Source organism: Schistocerca cancellata, chromosome 4 (assembly GCF_023864275.1).
Source record: "Schistocerca cancellata isolate TAMUIC-IGC-003103 chromosome 4, iqSchCanc2.1, whole genome shotgun sequence".
Classification (NCBI taxonomy): Eukaryota; Metazoa; Arthropoda; class Insecta; order Orthoptera; family Acrididae; genus Schistocerca; species Schistocerca cancellata.
In genome coordinates this window covers 226,045,116-226,062,725 of record NC_064629.1, presented here as the reverse complement: position 1 = coordinate 226,062,725, position 17,610 = coordinate 226,045,116, and the positions used below count along the sequence as shown (strand labels likewise).

General features: G+C 42.5%; 1 protein-coding gene across 2 annotated transcripts in view; it reads left to right on the top strand.

Annotated features, from left to right (window-relative positions):
* The window catches only part of LOC126183486 (LIM and SH3 domain protein Lasp), a 166,242-nt gene that overhangs the window by 28,083 nt on the left and 120,549 nt on the right, over positions 1-17,610 (top strand). For both annotated transcript variants that reach the window (XM_049925515.1, XM_049925514.1), the window contains exon 2: positions 7,025-7,119. In XM_049925515.1, coding sequence (XP_049781472.1) covers positions 7,025-7,119 — 95 coding nt within the window. The remainder of the gene's footprint in view (positions 1-7,024; positions 7,120-17,610) is intronic.

The window sequence follows — 17,610 nt, the reverse complement described above, 5'->3', positions numbered from 1 at the left end:
TGTCTGTTTTCGATAATACTACTACAACATGTAAAATAGCTGAGTGGAACGGTGAAAACTGTAGCTTTAGAAAGCACCATTAACTAGAATTTGTGTATTGTTAGGCTCTTAACACCAAATGATACCACTTCCATGGCACTGGACGGTTTTGTCGCTGTTCTGCACTCCTGGCGGATGCGGGCCTTCACAGAACGTAGCGAATATGGAGTCCTCAATCCATCTTTTGTCGCTTCCTAGCACAACCGTTATCGAGTTGCGGAAAGGGGCCGTTTAAAGACCGACCGCATAGTTAAAGTTTCGGCAATATATCTGCCTGAAATCCGTTCCCCATTCATTAAAGAATTCGTCTCTTTGTCCTGCTGAACAACTTAATCGAAACAGAAATAGTTTGTTTAGACGGTCTTGAACAGTTGTAAAAAAAGTCTCTGTTGCTCCATCGTGGCTGCGGGAGAGCGGCAGTCAGATATTTGCCGAAGAAAAATCACCAAATAACCGTATGTTGTCAGAAGTTATTTTATTTACACGACCGGTTTCGGCATATCGTTAATGCCATCTTCAGGCCCCCTATGCACGCCATGTATAGAGAATCAAATACATCGTGGCATTCATCGCCGGAGCCGCCAATACCTGGATTCCGTGTTATTTTTGTCTGGTGTGTACTTCAAAGACTTCACGAAAAGACCCTCCCCCTCAATGAAAAAAATCACAATTAAGGTATTGATGGCTCCTGTTATGCATGAATCAATGTATTTGATTCTCTGTACGTGATAAGTATCTGAAGATGGCATTGAAATGCCGAAGCTGATCGTGTAAATAAAATAATTTAAGATTTTGATGATTTTTCTTTGGTAGTTAAGTGGCAATAAAAGTTAGGAACTAAATCATACCATGTACCGCTCTACTTTTTACTATCAATTTCGGTCATAATCAGGTCATCTGTACCAAAGGTGAAGAACTATGTATATATGCTTGTTACGTGGTCGTTCTCCTTTGGAACCAATGGTTCGATGATACTCATATTGTGGCCGAAATTGGTTATCAAAATAAAGATATAAGTACGGCTGTGTTTCCTGCTGCAGTTCTTAAGCTTAATCACAAAACTAGTATACAATTGCCTGTATACAAAGATCCATCATGGCTCCCAGTATTAAAAAAATAGTTGGCGCGAGTGCTTTAAAATAAGTCAGTAGACATGACTATTTGCTGTTGCGCAGCTACTCCGCCTTGGCACGGTTCGTGCGGCTCCCCCCACCCCCGTCGGAGGTTAGAGGCATCCCTCGTGTGTGTGTGTGTGTGTGTGTGTGTGTGTGTGTGTGTGTGTTTTGTCCTTAGCGTTAGTTAAAGTTAGATTAAGTAGTGTGTAAGCCTAGGGACCGATGACCTTAGCAGTTTGCTCCAATAGGAACTTACCACCACCATGACGAGTTCATGAGCAAAGAAAAATATTACAGATGACATCAAAGTTGAGTGGCTCTTTTTCTGTTCATTTTCTATTTCTCCAGTTTCAGGCGTATTAATCAGTGACAGTATTGGCTGGTTACTTTCGTTGATACATAACACGATTTCTTCAATGTCAGATTTTCAGTATCAAGCCAGAACAATTCGTATATTAACAGGCTGAATACGCTGCATTTAATCATGTCAAATTTCAATGAATTACAAACATCAGCTGTGTACGGAAAGTTGATAGAAATTAACGGGGTGAGTTGAAAATGTGTGCCCAAGTGGGATTCGAACATGGGATCTCCTGCTCACTAGCCAGGCGCTCTAACCCCTAAGCCATCGAGGAGACAAGAGTTAGCGCGGCTGCGCGGATTTATCCCAAGCACCCCCCCTCCCCCGCCCCCCAAGCAGACCCACATTCTCCATATATTCAACACACTACGAAAGTAGTGTTCCCTTCCCATTAATCTCAATGCTGCTGGCAAGGCCTATTCCCGCTTGTGTTCGAGCGTGTGTGTGCAGCCGCACAGGAATGATTCTTGGCTTGTTTTTGCCTTAATTATGTGTATGTCCGAAAAAGACACAATACACATGTAATCACGTTGTGGTTGAACTTTCATTTTGTCCACGTTTGCCGCCTTATATACAAACTTCTGTTGCACAATCACGTACAGTCCATAACTGAGACGATATGTTCCTTGTTTTTAAGGAATATGTTGCCAAAATGTACAGTCGTGGGCAAAACCAGCGAGACCTCTCGCCTTTTCGTTATGCTGATCCGCACAGCTTTAAAGTATGCTACACAGCATAACAGGCAAGGAGACGAAATGCTACCAACATACTATGCGCAGGCGTGAAATTGAAACAAATATCCGATCTATGTCAGACTGTTCTCAATCATGTGTAAAACTATATTAATGCTGATTAGTGTGTTAAACACAACACGTAAATATAAGATATAAATGAAAGAAGCTAATTAGTATTAACTGTACTAATAAAAACGAATTTCAGCTTCTCGAGATAACATAACTGTTTTAGTAATACAAAGTACCCCATATCTTTACGAATTAGGAAAATAATATGCGCATTCGGCCGCGAAACGGTCTGTGTAAACGTTCAGACCAGTCATACTGGATTACCGTTGCTGACCTACCATGAAGGTGTGCAAATTTAGCAATGCTTGAAGATTCATAACTAAATTCAGTTAAAAAATCATTCAGTGCCACACTTAAGTCAATTCATATTAACATCCACAGGGCGGCGGTACAGAATAAAGGTAGCAATAAAAAGTATTGGGGGCGCGATAATTTCTTAAAATTTCTGTAGTCAATCTGTCTCCATCGAGATTAGAACCGAAAACAAACCAGACCTCCCTTGCAGTATCACACACCTTTCACTACGTTAGCAGACAACCTAGGCAAATAGCCATGTATTATTACCCCAGACACAAATAAGTCGGCAATTTCGCAATGAAAATGGCAAAATGATCTGCAGTTTCTGCTGCATAGAACTTTCTAATTGTAGTGTTTACCAGAACTTTCAGCAAATTGTGTGAAACGGGTATTCTTCAAAGTTCCCGTTTTTCTTTTGAACATGTAGTTAAACAACCTGTGCAGGAACAGCAGCACATTGTTGCATTGGAGCGACATAGTCCTACTACTAGCACACGGCGACTTTGTCCACGTCTGAAGTCCGCAGCTCGTGGTCTAGTGGGTAGCGTTGCTGCTTCTGGATCACGGGGTCTCGAATTAGATTCCTTACCGCGTGTAACCCACATGTTGGTGTACGCGTACGTGGAAAAAGTGTTTGCGCAGCAATCATAGACATAATTTAACCGAGGCGTAATAAGGGGAACCAGTCCGCATTCGCCGAGGCGGATGGAAAACCGCCTTAAAACCCATCCACAGACTGGCCGGCACACCGGATCTCGACACTAATCCGCCGGGCGGATTCGTGCAGGGGAGCGGCACGCCTTCCCGCCCGGAAAGCAGTGCGTTAGGCCGCACGGCTAACCGGGTGGGCTATACAGAAAACAAAAATTTACCTTAAATGTGTTCTCTCGGAAACCATTCGGATTAGGGTATATGTCCATATGAAACTCTTTGCTTCAAATGATGTCTATCATGTCCCTGAATACTGAACATTCCTCCTTGGACGCCCTGTAGATAAGGAAATGTACTTCTACATTGGGGAAACAGTTCTTTTTGCTGTAATACCCAAACATGTTTTGGAGATACAAATGATAAACAGGAGTTAAGTAATAGTGGTACTGCAAAAGTGAGACGGCTATATGAACATAGGCATTGAACACCAAGATATATATTTTTCCTGTCAGTATTCTTTAATAATTTTATTGATGTAAATACCATATCTCAAACTGCTATGTACATGGTGCAAAAATTCTGTGTGTTATTTGACAGAATAAATGAACCCACTGAAGATGGAAAAACGTGTTTGGACATTAAAACAAGAATTGTTCGTGAAATGCAAAACATAATTTCCACATTATATACGCAGCAGTTAATCGTGAGGCTGAAAATACAGATCATTAAATGTGAAAGGATGTATTGATATTAATATCAAATTATTTGCTTTGATTATATGCGTGCCTTTTGAGATGCAGTAAGTCTGCTGTACATAGTGTCAAATTCATAGGGCAAGGCTTGTTTTCAGACTCATAAAATCAGTAGTATAAAAAAATTCTAGTTTTAGAATATTGCCCTCTCTTAAATAAATATTATCCGAATGGATTATTTGCACGATTTCTTCATAGCCATGTAATTTGTATGAAGACCTGAAAAGGTACTCACTGTAGATCGTTTTCCTTGAAGACGACGGAGCAGCTTGTTGCAGTGGTGAAGGCAGTGGATACGTATTCGGGAGAGGTAGAGCTGTAAATCTCGTGGAGTGGTCCAGATTAGTGATTTCCGTAGTTTCTCTAAATCACCCAGTGCGAATGCAGAGTGTGTGCCATTGGAAAGGGCATGCCTGATTTCATCTCTCATCCTTCTTCAGGTTGAGCTCGTATTCCATCCTTAATGGTAACGATGTTGAATTTTAATTCTTCTTTCCTTTCAAGAAGAGGGTCTATTATCTCACACTCAGACTGATGCATACGAATTCGTATTCGTTGTATCACTAAATACATTTGACCATCCTGGTACCGTCAAATGTGATACGTGCTTGTGGTAACAGCCCACGTCTGCTTAGATCAATCCTGTGTACGACAGCAGCCGGTAGAAATATCCACTTCATAATTTTGGAAAAATTGACTCAGAGGCTATCTCTGTGCATTTAACTACAAATGAAAATATTAGAGGTTGATTCCTTGGTCGCTCCAAATTTTTTTCTTGCAAAGTTGAATGAAAAATGCTAATTTGCTCCCTGATAATTTGTACGATCTGGAAAGGTATCCCCATTAGACAGTTTTCCCCCGAGACGACCTTAAACTGTCGGTATCCGTAGAACTACCTGGGCAAGCAACTTCAGATGTTGGAGGAAGACGGGCATATCACCTCCAGTAGACAACGTTAAAGCATCTTGCTGTTGGAACCGACCTTCCGGCTGGGGACAGCTTTACCTGAGAATGTTTCACTGTCGTTCTCGGTCAAAGAAGGCCTTGTTCCGTTGGGAAACAAGATAACATTGGAGTTCAGGACATGATCTGGCGGTTGCTATAGCCAAGAAGGCTTTTCAGAAACAGTCCAGTAGCCCATTACACCAGTTTCGTAAGCACAATAGATTTCTAAACGGTCGAATGGGACAAGTTAAGATTGGAACAGACCAATGGCCGCGACCCACGTAGGCGGGTTGCTGTTGTCTTCAGCCATTACACGGAAGGAAGGAAGATCATCGTTTAACGTCCCATGACAACGGGCTCATTAAAAACGGAGCACAAGCTCGGTTTGTTTTTGTTGAGGATGGGGAAGGAAATCGGTCGTGCCCTTTCAAAGGAACCGGTCCGGAATTTGCCTGCAGCGATTTAGGGAAATAAGGAAAACCTAAATCTGGGTGGCCGGGTCTGAATTTGAACTGCTGTATTCCCGAATGAGAGTCCAGTGTGCTAACCAGTGAGCCACCCCGCTCCGTTTGAGTATAGGAGATAGTTGGATGGCACGTGACTTCCCTGCTTTATGAGGTCAGAAAGTGGTACTTCGTGTTTGTCTTAATGTAAAAAAAAAAAAGAAAAAATGTAACACCTTCTTCATACGCTGACTAAAAGGAGTCCTGATTCATTTGAATAGCCGCCAGATGCCTCAACTGACGACTAGAAAAACAGTCTAGGTTATTTCAGGTCTCTATTGTAACAATAGTCCTTTAAATGATGGCGTCCTAAGTTACGACGGAGTTGTTGATACACATTGCTTGACATTGCTTGTTTATGCAAGCTATGTTGTCCGTTTTGTTTTTTAATCCAATTATTTATCTGTAACCTTGCATTATATTTTTTACATTTTGATTTTGTTAGTTACGTCGGTTTTTAAGGAGTTTGTCTGTTTTTAACTACAATCGCCAACGTATGTTCGATGTAGGAGTAACAGGACTTAATGCTGGTAATTGTAGTTCCCTTTCCCAGTATTTACTCAGCATGACGAGCGGAAGTATTGGCGTCAGGTTGCTGACCAGACAGTGTGCCACGTATTAAATCTCGTTTCCGGAGTTTTCATGAGATGATAATCTGTCAATTAAATTAAATGTAGCTCATCAGCGCCCTTCCCCACCGCCCCTTAGCCCACAGCTTTATCCCTCCCCTCCCCTCCCCCCCCCCCCCTATAGAACCAATCATGTTGGGTGTTTCATTCTCCCTTTCATTTTCGCAATTGTATGAGACTGCAAATAGGCAGTCTATACCGATGTTAGAGATGAAGAAAGGTGTATGAAAGTAGCCCATTACTGAGTCATGAGACGGCATAACGTTACATCGTGGAAAAAAAAATAGAACCGAGGCACAGCCGGTTGATTCTGAGAATAGTATTTACCACTTAATCATCTCACTTATGTAGGAATAAAGGATAACATCAGCATTTGTTATCCTCTGAATTACTTAATAGCATTTCTTTCCTTTTTTTTTCATGTCAAGAGATGAAATTGTGCCATGAGAGCCGGAGTGTTGCTAACCCAGTATTTTTTTTAACGTTGGCGTGAAATATATTTGTATTTTACATAGTGTAGCACGTGTATTGAATTGACGAATGAAACAGTAGAACAGTGCACTGAAAAAGCAGCCTTACGTTTAGACTCTGGGAAATGCGTGTTGCCTAACTATGTCTGCTTTGGATGGCAGTTTTTTTTCCTGGGACGCCTGTGTGGTACACAGATCTCTCGGCCGCTAATTTCGGCTTTCGGGACAGAAGTAACTGATTCTGTGTAAAGCGGCTCCTCAGTTCTCACGCTTCTGATTCGAACCTGTAGCATTGGTGGGTACGTATGTCGAAGATGATGATAGTTCACTTGCGGAGGTAGAACCTCAGTTATATAACAACATTGTTGTATAACGCATTTAAAGTTGGTATGTTACATGTTGTTAAGACTTTAAGATGTGTCTAATGCTGTGTGTGCTAACGTGCAATTTGAATTCTAGGTGTGGCACAAGCTCTGCTTCAAATGCCAAGTCTGCAACATGACGCTCAGCATGAAGACGTACAAAGGCTTCAACAAGCAGCCTTACTGCGAAGCGTAAGTGTTCACACGATTCACTGTTTTTTGATATAAGGTTTGTATAAGATACAGGTCAGTCATGATTTTTCCATTTACAGTGAGATAAAGGACCAGTCTTTGTAAGACGTAAATTTGGTTTTTGCAAGTTATTTCGTATTAAAATAGTTCTTAGTTTTTATAAGCTGAAATTATTACTTTATGACTAGTTTTCTTCAGTAACTATCTTATCTGCTGTGTCTCGCCACCACAGATCTTCAATTGCCGATGTGTACACTGTTATCTATAGTGTAGATCTAAGACTGTACGTTCAGTCCGCGTCATTCAGACGTGAATATGTGATTGTTGATATCTTTCAGAGATTGGTAGCTTTCGTGAGTGCAGCAGAGCATCGAAGTACAGGTTTCGTTTTTCATAACAAACGACTTAAACGTGAATGTCCTCTGTGCTCTTTAGTTTAAATTCCTAAATTCCCTGCGTGTGTATTTAGCTAGCACAGTTCCGCGTTTTAATTACATAGTATTTTTGGATATAACTCTTAGAGCCTGTAACGAGAACAGACTTATTCAGTATTTCCTGTGTACTTTAAGCTACAACGTCTAAAATTTCTTATGTGTTTTTGTATTTGAGCCAGTCTGGCTTTTTAATACTGTGTAGCGTAGAGTCCGGCTGTTTTTGGTATGGAGAGGAACTGGATCTGCTGTGTTTGAACGCGAGTTGAGTTACTGGGCCTTCACTCACAGCTCCAGGGGTTGCTGGCTTTGGTTTTGCAGGTAGAGGCTTTTGCCTTTGCTTTATTGTGGTCGCTTCGGGTACTGCCCGCACTGAGATTGACCTCTCAACCATGGTAAGAGTGGGAGGTCATGCCAAGGGGTGGCAGGCAGCGAAGAACTTTACGGGGGGAGGCGGGGGGGCGATCGAGGTTCGTCTGATGAACAGGTTTCAGGTGCTGACTGTGTCTGATAGACATCCTGAGCCAGGCACAGTCGCCTGCCCTGTTTCAGGGGAAGCCTCCCTTCCTGAAAGATCTAGGCGGTCAGAGACGATGGGACTATCGGTATTTGGGAGCTCCAACGTTAGTCGCGTAATGCGCCCTTGGAGATACGGCTGCCAAGGAGAGGAAGTAATCCAGTGTGCGCTCTGAGCATACCGGAAGAAGTCATTCAAGACGTGGAACAGGGGTTTCCGGATGCCACGAAGAGCACAGAATGCAACCAACTGTAAGTGGTGTCTCATTTTGGTACTAATGATGTTTGTCGCTCTGGATAGGAAGAGATTCTCTCTGATTTCGGGTGGCTAACTGAAGTGATCGGGACCGCCAGTCTTGCTTGTGAGACGAAGGCGGAGCTCACCATCTGTAGCGTTCTCGACAGTACCGATTTTGAACCTTTGATAAAGAGCCGAGTGAAGGGACTAAATCAGATGCCGGAAAGTTTCTGCGACCCACTTAGGCTGCAGATTCCTTGACTTGGGCTAAACGGTGATGGGTTTTCGGTTTCCGCCAAGACTCCACTACACACAGGAAGCAGCTACACCTGTAGTGGGGGGGCTATGTGGAAGGGACAGTTCTTTTTTAGTTAGACTCTCGGGAAAAGACAGAAAGGGCGTCCATCTAAAAGGGTACAGGGCAAACACAGGACGACGGTCGACATAGCTACGACAATTTACAACTACAGTACCAACTGTTTTTGTGTCAGGAAAGAACCAAGGCTCCACGCGCTAAAAAAAAAAGCGCTGAGTCTCAGATCGTTATAGGTACAGAAAGCTAAAGCAAGAGGTAAATTCAGGCGAAATATTTAGAGGACTAGTCGTGTTCAGATAAGATACATTAAATACAATTGGAGTGTTTATTGCTGTCAGAATTAGTTTACCACGTAGTGAAATTGAAGTAGATAGTTCCTGTGAGTTAGTTTGGGTAGTGGCTATACTTCACAACCGGAATAAATTATTAATTGGTTCTTCTACTGACCCTCGACAAAGATGATAGTTGCTGAACAATTCAAAGAAAACTTGACGGTCGTTTCAATTATTTACTAAACTCATACAGTAATCGTTGGTGGTGAATTCAATCAACTTTAGATATGTTGACGAAAATACACGTAACAAGCCGGTGGTAGGCATAAAACGTCGTCCGAAACCGTACTAAATGCTTTCTCAGAAAATTATTTTGCACAAATCGTTCAGGAGCCTGCACTAAATGTAAAAGGTTGCGAAAATATCCTTGATATCATAGCAACAATTAAGCCTAGCAAATAGGGAGCATCGTAGTGCTTACAGGGATTAGTGAACACAATGACGTTGTAGTAAGAGTGAATACCGTCACAACTTAATCCACCAAAAATAAATGCAAAATATTATTATTTAAAAAAGATTATTCGCTTGACTCCTTCCTAAAGACAATTCTCCACTCCATCCAATCAGGCTCTCTATGTAAGCGTATACCAGATGTGATTTAAATTCAAAGAAATGGACATCAAATGTTCAGGATTGCGGAAGTTTTGCAAAAGCTTGAAATTTAGCGCGATCTTAAAGGAGAGATGCTTTTAATAGTTCCCATAACGAAACTTCTCGAATTATGGCAGCAAACCCTAAGCGATTGCGGTCGTATGGAAATTACACCGTAAAGACGCAATCAGTTCCTTCACTGTGCGTTAGCAATGGTAATATTACTGATAACAATTCCACTGAAGCAGAGTTGCTATAGAAGGTTTACTGAAATTCCTTCACTAGAATAGTAGTAAATGTTCCCGAATTCGAATAAAGAACAATTGCCAAAATGAGTATCTTAGAAGCAAGAATTATAGGTGTGGCGAAGCAGCTTAAATCAGTTACAGGCAAGGCATCTGTTTCAGATCGTATACCAGTTAGGTTCCTGTCTTTATTCTGATACAGTAGCTCCATACTTAACATTTACAACCGCTCGTTCGTCGAAAGATCGATAGGTAAAGACTTTAAGGTGCTCAGGCTACACCAGTAACAAAGAAAGTAAATAGGAGTAATCCGCTGAATTGCTGACCCACATCACTAAAGTCCATTTACAGTAAGATTTTGGAACATATGCTGTGTTCAAATATTATGAATTACCTCAAAGAAAAGGATTTATTGACAAACAGCGAATACGTTTTCAGAAAATAGCGTTCTTGCGAGGCACAGGTAGCTTTTTATGCTCACGAAGTAATAAGTGCTATAGACGTGAGGTGTCACTGATTCCATATTTTTAGATTTCCGGAAGGATTTTGACACCGTTCCTCACAATCAACTTCTGATCAAATTGCGTGCCTATAGCGTGTCGTCTCAGTTGTGCAACTGGATTTGTGATTGCCTGTCAGAAAGGTCACAGTACGTAGTAACTGATGGAAAGTCCTCGAGTAAAACAGGAGTTATTCCTGGCGTTCCCCAAGGAAGTGTTACAGGCCCTCTGTTTTTTCCTGATCTACGTAAACGATTTAGGAGACAATGTGAGCAGCCTTATTAGATTGTTTGCAGATGATGCTGACGTGTAACGTCTTCTAAAAGTCGCCAGATCAAACCCAGTTGCGAAAAGTGGCGATTGACTACAAATAGTGAAAAATATGAATGTCATCCACAGGAGTACTAAAAGGAATCCGCTAAATTTCGATTACACGATAAATTTCACATATCTGAAGGCTTACATGATAAAGCTGACGTATATGAAGGCTGTGAAGTCAACGATATACTTAGGTATTACAGTTATTAATAATTTAAGTAGGAACTATAACATAGATCATGTTGGTGGGAAACCGAAGCAAAGACAGTAAATTTTTGAGAAAACACGTAGGAAATGCAACGTGTCTACTAGAGACACGCTTGTTCGCCCACTTGTGGAGAATTGTTGCACGGTACGGGATCCACATAAGATAGGATTGACGGAAGACACAGATATAGTTCAAAGAAGTGCAGTTCGTTTTGTATTATCGCGAAATAGGGGAGAGGGTGTCACAAATGTGATACGTGAATTAGGGTGGCAATCATTAAAACAAAGGCGTTTTTCGTTGCGACGGGACCATCTCTTGAAATTTCAGTCACCAGCTTTCTCCACAGACTGCGAAAATATTTTGTTGGCCCGCACCTACACAGGGAGAAATGATCATCGTAATAAAATGAGAGTAATTTCGCAGGCAGAGGTTTAAATGTTCGTTTTTTCCCTCGCGCTGTTAGTGTGTGGAACGGTTGAGAAATAGCTTGAATGTGCTTCGATGAACAATCTGCCAGGTATTCAGCTGTGAATTGGTGTAATCATGTAGATAAATACACTGAGGCGCGAAAGAAACTGGTAAAAACCATACGTATTAAAATACAGAGATACGTTAACAGGCAGAATACGACGCTGCGGTCGGCAACGCCTGTGTAAATAAAGTGTCTGGCGCTGTTGTTAGATCGGTTACTGCTGCTACAGTTGCAGGTCATAAAGGTTTGAGTCTGGACGTGGTGTTACAGTTGCCGCAAGCGTGATGGGACACTGCATCTCAGAGGTAGCGATGAAGTGGGGATTTTCCCTCCGACCCTTTCAGGAGCGTACCGTGGATATCAGGAAACCGGCTAAACAACAAATCTACATCGCTGCGCCCGGAAAAAGATCCTGCAAGAACGGGACCAGTGACGACTGTAGGGAATCTTTCAACGTAATAGAAGCGCAACCCTTCCGCAAATTTCTGCAGATTTCAATGCTGGGCCATCAACAAGCATCAGCGTATGAACCATTCAACGAAACATCATGAATACGGACTTCGGGAGCCGAAGGCCCACTAGTGTACCCTTGCTGACTGCACGATACAGAGCTTTACGCCTCACCTGGGACCGTAAACACAGACATTGGACGGTTGATGGCTGGAAACCAGTTGCCAGGTCGGACGAGTCTCGTTTCAAATTGTATCCAGCGGATGGACGTATAGGGATATGGAGAAAACTTCATGAAAATATGGACCCTGCATATCAGCAGGGGACTGGTGGAGGTTCTGTAATGGTGTTGCGCTGTGCTGTTGGAGTGATACGACCCCTGATAAGTCTAGATACGACTTTGACAGGTGACACATACGTAAGAATTCTGATAACCTGCACCCATTCATGTCCGTTGTGCATTCCGGCGGACTTGGGCAATTCCAGCAGGACAATGCGACACATCACACGTGCAGAATTGCTACAGAGTTGCTCCAGGAACACTCTTCTGAGATTAAACAATTCCGCTGGCCACCAAACTCCCCAGACATGAACATCATTGAGCATATCTGGGATGCCTTTCAACGTGCCGTTCAGAAGAGATCTACACCCCCTCGTACTATTACGGATACACGGACAGCACTGCAGGATTCATGGGGTCAGTTCCCTCCAGCACTACTTCAGATATTAGTAGAGTCCATGACACGTCGTGTTGCGGCATTTGTGTGCTCGCGTCTGCCCTGCACGATATTAGGCGGGTGTACCAGTTTCTTTAGCTCTTCAGTGTATTTAGCTTGGTGCCATACGTGAAGGACGCGAAAACCAGGTTTCACCTGTTTAGGGGAACAGACTATCTCTAACATCTATGATCCGGTTTTGTGCGAGCCCAGTTCGATACCTGAATATACGGTGCCAAGAAATCCCATTTAAAGGTATTTTAGAAGCAGTCCACCATAGCGGATAGTTCGTCCACCAGTGCACATTTAGCAGCAGCAGCATTCCGAGCTTAGACTGTCTGGTGACAAATTGTCATGGCATGATCTATGTACAAGTTTTACTCTAATCTGCATACCATACCATACTCTTGCTCACCTACTTTTTGAAGGACTGTTATGTAAGCTACAAGGAGCGACGGGCCTATTTGGGATCCGAAAAACGGGCAAGTGCTCATTTTTGCACCAAAGCTGGATTTGAATCTCGTCTAGCCTTAGAAATCACACAATTGTTTAGGATTTAACGCAGGTCGGTTCTCTTCAAATTTAATTTTTAATTTCAAGGTATGTATATAAATTTTAATACAGTATAAAGCCATGATTCAAAGAAAAGATTACGTAGTGTGTGCAGTAGCTGTCCTGGAGCATTTCTTCCGGATCGGCCTTCTCGGTGAGTTAACCATACGAAATGCTTAAGCACAGGAGCGGATGGGGCGTAATAAATGTTATATCTGCTCGGATTCCCTTGCACGTTCATGCTCTACGAGATGTGAGTGAGAGAGTTGGTTACCTGATCATGTAGGCATCCGGTGAAATGAGACAGGTGACGCAGCACCCAAGGTGGTCTGCAACGAACACAGTATGACTCAGTGTGCCATTCTCCCGCGAGCTGTCATGTCGCTGTTGAGTCAGTGTTACGTGTGGGTGGGAAGAGTACAGGTAGGACACTAGTAAGCTGTGGACAGGTAAACAAACTGTGCGACCTTAGCCTACCACCTTCCGGTCATACTGGTGCGGCCAAGTCAATACTGTCCCATCTCCGATCGATGGACTACGCAGTTTCTGTTACATAAAGTGTTCAAATCGCCGTACACATTAACGGAATAAATCTTACATGCTGAAGAGAGGGCAGTCGCTTATTTGAATGGGTAATACACACCAGCTTTTGATGAACACTGCAGTAGCATGTTACTCGCTTTCAAAGAACTATTGTGGGTTCGTACTTCAACTTTTTGGTTGCTCCCCTTAATGAATAAGTGACTGGCTTCTCAGTATTGAAATCGATGGGCCAACTACATTTGGTGTGCGCGCGGTTTGACATTTCGTTTATATTTTTAAACTGTTTTGTGGGTTTTACCTACATTCTCACACTTTAGCTCTGGCGGTAGAGACCAGATGTTGCGCTCTCAAAAATAGAAATAGATTATTTTATACGATCGGTTTCGCACAAAGGCACGACGTGTATCTACATGCGTAAATTATAAAGATATGGATGCTGAGTAGCGCGTATACAAATAAGCTTCAAACTTACAAGTAATCGTCCGAAGGGAAAAAAACACACAGGTAATATTGTGCAATACGCTCATTGCCTGTCAGGACCACCACCACCACCGTAACTAGCAGTACTGATGTTACCATGAATGTGATTTAAATTGTGTGGTCAGAAATGTAGACGCACGGCCGTACGGTGTCACCTTGCCAGAGAACGTGTATGGCGTAAAATAAGTTCCTAATAACGAGGTCTTGAATAGTTAATGTTTGAAGAACACCTAGACTGCCTTTCTGAATAGATAACTTTAATCCATAAGTGATCATGAAATGAAATGTCTCACTTGTGTTTTGACAGGGAAGTTTATGGAGACACTTACTGTTAATGTTAGATCTTAACGACCTGGTAGCCAATATTAACAGTTAACTCACTCTTCGCAGATAACGCAGTTTTCTGTAATTAACTATTGTCTTAAAAAAAAACAAAAAAACAGCTGAACGAACATTGTCAGATCTTAATGAGATTTCAAAGTGATGAAAAGGCTGCAACTCTCCTCAAATGTTCAGAAATGTAAAATTGTGCACTTCATAAAAAGGGAAAACGTAATGGCTAATGGGTAAAATATCAGTGAGCCACAACGGGAGTCAATAAGCGCGAACAAATACCAGAGTGTAAAAAAAACTTATAGGGATATTTTATGGAATAAGAGGCTCAGTCGTAGGTAAAGTGGTGTAATTATTGGTAGGATACTGGGAAATGCAATCGATCAACAAAGGATACTGCTGAAAACACTCATGCGAACCATTGTAGAACATTGCTCAAGTGTGTGGTACCCATACCAAATAAGAATAACGGGGGATAGTAACCGTATACAGCGAGGTGCAGCGTGCTTGTTAAGACGCTATCTATAATGAGCGAGCTTACGTACAAAGTTTCAAGAATAAGTTTTAACTGGGGAATCCCGGAATACACTACAGCTTCCGATGTCTCACTCCCATATGGACCGTGAATGAAAGACTAAAATTAGCTCGCATGAGCAATCATTCTTCGCGTGCTCCGTACGCCAGTGGAGTATCGTCTGTCATGGACTTCACATAGGTTTACGGAGTATAGATATAGTTGGTATACAATGGAAAGTTTTCAGTTGCAGCAGAGAGAGAGAGAGAGAGAGAGAGAGAGAGAGAGAGAGAGAGAGAAATTACTTATGGTGAGCGTGATGTTTGGCAAATGATACTGCAATACGTTTGATGGGAGATGAGAGCAGTCAAAAAATAAATTTACTTGTACTAGATGAAGTGTGTGAGCTGGCGGACATGAGTGCGTGTACTGGGAAGGCAGTTGTAAACGATCCGGCGCGCACATCTTTTTTTATGACGTCTGCGACGTACCCGGGCTCGGCTACAGCTGTGTCGTCCAGCAGTCGACTCACCAGTGAGAGAAATAACCGGAGATCCGCACTGCACACATTGTCTGCTGCGCCGCACTCTCATACCGTGGATGCGGTCACTGTTTTGCTCGCGCCGTGACGATCGCTACAGGTTCGTCCATTTAGTGCCTTTGTCAACCGCGCCTTCAGTGTAGACCCTACGCAGATTGTTAAAAGTTCTTCGCCTCTGGAAAAAGTCAGGAGTTCTGCGGGTTGCTGTAATCTTGACCTTCGAGGATATGGTTTCCAAAAGTTCTCGTAATATATAAATCAAAATTACACATATATATTATTACATATCTTATTCTGCCCTATAGGAACGAATGCATACAGATCGAAACGTTTTCGCCACTTTCGAAATGCACCAGAAAGTCTTTTATTTAGGGCGTTTAATACCCTGTGCGACTCCGTTTAAATCTCCACTGGGGGAGAGGAAGAAAGAGCACAGAAGTCTTTTGACAACGACGTGTGGGGAAATAACTCTCACTTTGCTTTTAGTTAAAAAAATCCTGACTAATGCGAGAGGTATGCTGTCGTGGATTATCATGGTGTAGTAACCCATCGTTCGTACGCCATTTCTGTGGACATTTTGTCCTCAGGGCCTCGCTCAAACTTCACGATACAACTGTGACTGTCTGACCAGGAGGGATGAAATATTTATTAACAGTCCCGTGTATAACGTTACCTACAACGTGTCGAGCTTTTCCATTCTGTCCTCCACGGTTCTCTCCGGAAGCAGAGGCGTATTCTGTACTATTTCGTTTTCAGAGATTGTGAATAACGTGCCTGCTACAATAATTTCATTTTGGCGTGTTTCGGGCTGTTCAATGTCAGACTAAAGAGCGGATCAGACTTCTCTCGGCTATTCCCGCGGTAGGTCTGATTACACGCTGCTTGGAGAACAGCCACGTAGTGCGCGTGTCTAAACCTGTTGGTGACTGTATATGGACGTTATGTTCAAAGATCCACGGTCAGTGTTTCATGCCTGACGCAAGTCTCGCTCCTGGATCCCAAACGTCTTTTGTAGCGGTGAACGTGAACTTGCCGCAGCAGAGAAAGTGCTGTGATGAGTCCTGGCCTGTTCTCACTGGAGGTATCAGAAAACTGGCCACAGTCGCTTTCATCGCCATGGTCGAGGCTGAAGTAGTACGCTAAGAGTACGTTGGGTAGTTACAAACTTTTATCACCTCCAAAAAATAGCTCCTTCATAAGTTTTCTTGCAGGTAGTTGTCAGCAGTCATTGCACACAATGAAACACGCACTCCTTGGCAGCTCTTCACTTCATAAATGGGATGCGCCAATTCGTTTTGGCGAGTCTAGCGGTGTTCTAAGACTGTGGCGCAGAGATACGTGTACCAGATACGTATGTGGCTACAAACATACGGAATACTTATTACGTAGCTTTAAAACAACGAAGTGACAAGGAACTTGATTATCCCTTCATATTGTTGGCTAGCATTGCTGGCTGGAAGATCGTTAATCGTTGTTAATTAACAAAGTTAACTTTTCGGGTTACGGGTTAACTTTAAAGGTAATTTCATATAACGCTAACGTACTCTTTAACTTTTGTTAACTTTCAGTACGTTAACCGTTATTTATTTAATTTATTTATGTAGCGTATTTGAGGAAACATTTTTCTTTACAATAAATATACAGATATTAACATACAGAAAACAATGTCAGGAGTATAAATTGTTTAAATTTACAGTACTTACAAAGCACAGGAGCTTCCAGGCTTATGTCTAACTGCTGAACATACACAGCTGATGCTTCAGTTGCTAACAGGAACTCGTCTACATCGCCAGGAAAGGGTCGATTTGGGCACGTACGTATCATGAGCTGAGAAGTTTATTTTAGAAAGCATTCTGTTATTTGGAGCAAAGCAGCGATCGGTATAAAATGCTCAAAATAAGTCTCCATGACGTTTTCAGAGTTTTTCATTAGCAACATGTTTCGACCCTTTCCTGAGACCATCTTAAAGCCTCCGCCATTATGGATGCTGCTGGGGGCAGACGAAGCGAGATCCGTAGAAGTAAGGATGTCACTGGCATCATCTTAGTGCCCAATGGAACTCGGCAGCTTCAGTTGCTTAACGTAGGATTGATGTTTCCAATCTTAAGACATGGTATTCATCTTGAGGTTGAAGCTCTTTCGTCTGTGTTTGCGTTAACAATAACACATGTTTTTGGGTGGGGTCCGCTTTTAGC